This window comes from Zonotrichia leucophrys, chromosome 9, assembly GCF_028769735.1.
Source record: "Zonotrichia leucophrys gambelii isolate GWCS_2022_RI chromosome 9, RI_Zleu_2.0, whole genome shotgun sequence".
In the NCBI taxonomy this organism is placed as follows: domain Eukaryota; kingdom Metazoa; phylum Chordata; class Aves; order Passeriformes; family Passerellidae; genus Zonotrichia; species Zonotrichia leucophrys.
In genome coordinates, this window is record NC_088179.1 from 2,446,871 (window position 1) to 2,449,881 (window position 3,011).

At 42.9% G+C, this 3,011-nt stretch overlaps 1 protein-coding gene across 1 annotated transcript; it reads left to right on the plus strand.

The window, feature by feature from the left end:
- Positions 1 to 1,733: 1,733 nt before the first annotated feature.
- Positions 1,734 to 2,735, plus strand: LOC135451820 (G-protein coupled receptor 55-like). The gene has a single exon (XM_064721363.1). The coding sequence runs from the start codon at positions 1,734 to 1,736 to the stop codon at positions 2,733 to 2,735; it is 1,002 nt and encodes a 333-aa protein (XP_064577433.1).
- The last annotated feature ends 276 nt before the right edge of the window (positions 2,736 to 3,011 follow it).

Genomic DNA, 3,011 nt, shown 5'->3' on the forward strand with positions numbered 1-3,011 from the left:
TGCCCTTGCTCTAAACCCTGCTTTTTCTGGTGCTATCCACTCGTTTCTAGTACACTTTGCTGAAATGCAAGTGCCTAAAATCCTCAGCCTTTCTCCTGTATGAAAAAGCAGATACTTCATCAAAGATAAGGGTCTGGTAAGAGCACTCAAAGACTTACTTAGCATTTTTCTTTATAAATCAGTGTAAGTTTAGGCTCATCAGTTACTGAACTGCTTTAATCACACTTGACACTCTCTCCTACAACAGATAGAATAGATTGAACCTTTTCCAGTCACACTAATAAAATCCAGACTTCATAACAACCACTGAGCTGGACCTTCAGCTTTATGTGCCTGTCCCTTCTGTAGTCTGAGCTGGAAATTCATGTTTAATAGGAGCATGTTAAGCTCTGAGTGCATTCGGTGTTCAGATACAGTTATTTCCATTATCACTCACTGATTCCCACCAGCCATCCCACATCTGACCTCCAGCACAATGTCAGCATTCCTGTGGTATTAGAAATAATATTAAGAAATAATAATAAGAAATTAGTGGTATAAGAGTTGGCAAAATGCAAGGCTGTCTCTCAGCTGTTCTCTGTTTCTCTATACATTTTTAAATATTTTATTTTAGTCACACGCACACAAAAAATCTTTCACTAGTTGGTTTTGGTTTCTTTAGCACAGTTTAGCTCTTTTTGGCAGTGCTTAAGGGCTGTCACTGTTCATCCTCCAAAGCAAAGATTCTCCTCTTGATCAAACTCTTCTTAAAACATCCTCACTTACTCCTAAAATTTCTTTTGAGCTATTTGTTTGGCTGAACTGGACTGGGAACTTCAACTACCAATTTCCTCTGCTTTATTAGGACTTTTTGTGGTTTTGATTCAAAGACCACTTATAAAAAGCACTTTTAAGGCATAGTTTGTTAAAGCATATGTATGTTTTTAAAAACAGTGATAACATTCAAGACAAAATAATTTTTTTTAAGAATTGCATTATGAAGATGTCATGACTTCCACTTGCTAATCTTTGCTGGATTGTCAAAGATAATCAGTTAAAATTTAAACTGCATACCCCAAATTTAAACAATGCTGAAAGTTAAGCACAAGTGAAAAAAAACACGCTTACTCATTTTGCACCTAGATAAAAGATCAGTCTTCTTAAGTTGACCTTTTAAAATACTGCATTGGATATAAGCACTGTATGAAACTAAAATATCATATAAATGTGGGTGCAGTAAAAGCACATCAGCAAAAGCTACTGATGCATGGGGATTTAGATGTAAGAGTAAAATCCCAGCTATCAGATCAACATACCTTAATATGGAACAGTAATCTCATTAATTTCTGTGTAGCAACAAAACTAAGCATGATGTTAGGGAAACTTCAACAGGTGTACAAATTATTAAAGATAGCCAGTAGTCTTTAGAGTTTTTGAAAATACGTGTTTGAAGGAGTCAGTCTCTTTGATATCTGAATGGGATTCTCTGACATGGGAAGGTAATCAGAGGATGTTGACTACTTTCCCCTGAGAATCAGGCTCCCCTGTACATACCAAGCCAGTCAAACTGGAAACAGAAAGCTCTGTGCTTGAAAGGTTTCACTTTCTGTAATAGACACAGGCTGACCAACTGTCCAGCTCAAAACCAAAAAATTCTAGAACTATGTTTGGAAGGATCTTGGTTTGGCTTTATCATGGCATTAGCTGTGAATCTTACACATTTCCAACACTCTCTTTGTCGTTTCAGGGCAGAAATGACCAACAGCAGTGAGAATTGCAATTTCACAGCCATTGACAACCTGGCACGGAGGGTGCAGCTGGGGCTCTCCATCCCCACCTTCATCATGGGGCTGGTGCTCAACATCCTGGCCCTGCGTGTGTTCTGCTGCTTTTGGAGCAATCAGAGCAAGACCTCGGTGTACATGATCAGCCTGGTGCTGGCAGACATCCTGCTGGTCTTCTCGCTGCCACTAAAGCTCTACTCCTCTGCCACAGAGGTGCCTGGCCTGCTCTGCTCCTTCATACAGGCTCCTTACTTCGTCAACACCTACATCAGCATCTTCATCATTGTCTGCATCACCGTGGACAGGTACATCTGCATTAAGAACCCCTTTGAAGGCCGAGCTAATCAATCCCCCAAGTGGGCTGTGGTCATTTGCTGCGTCATCTGGGCAGCAGCTTGGATCTGCAGCATCCCAATTTTTGCGTTCCAGAAGGAGGAACCTATGAGATGCTTTCACAACATGTCAAGCCAGACGTGGAGTGTCCCCTACATTGTTTCTGTGGAGATATTGGGGTTTCTGATCCCGCTTGCTGTGATGGTTTCCTGCTCCGCTCAAACCATCTGGATTCTCCTGAATCGCAACACTCATGACAGAAGGGAGGTGAGAGTAATTGTCATCAACCTGGTGGTGTTCCTGGTGTGCTTCACTCCCGTCCACCTCGGGATCCTGCTGCAGTGCCTGGTGAGGCAGCACGTGATCGTGGGCTGCAGGGTGAAGCAGACCATCAGCCTCTTCCTCCAGGTGTCCATGACATTTGCCAACCTGAACTGCTGCCTCGATGCCATCTTCTACTATTTTGCTGCAAAGGAATTCTATAGGAGAGCCCAGCTGGGGAGGGTCATTGAGCTGTGTGCCATGCGACAGCATCGCCAGCAGTGGGACAATGCCCCTTCCCAGGACACTGACAGTGCTGTGCCTGACCTGGCAGGGACTGTGCCACAGGGACAAGGACAGCAGGGACAAGGACAGTGAATTTCCCAGTGAATGCAAACCTGTTCCGTATTTTTCTCGCCTTTAAAGACAGAGGAGAAGAACCAGCATTAGCAAAGTGACAGACTGATCCCAAAAGAAGCATTAGCCTTGACAGTACCTACCAGATGTGAAAAGCTTGCCAGAGGAAAACTAACCAGATCATGGGAATGCCTTTTAACATCAGCTTTAGTCATAGCTGCACCAGTTTTCCCTCTACATATGTGGGCAGAAAGGTGTTGCTGAAAGCAAAACTAGAAATAACTGTTCATAACCTTT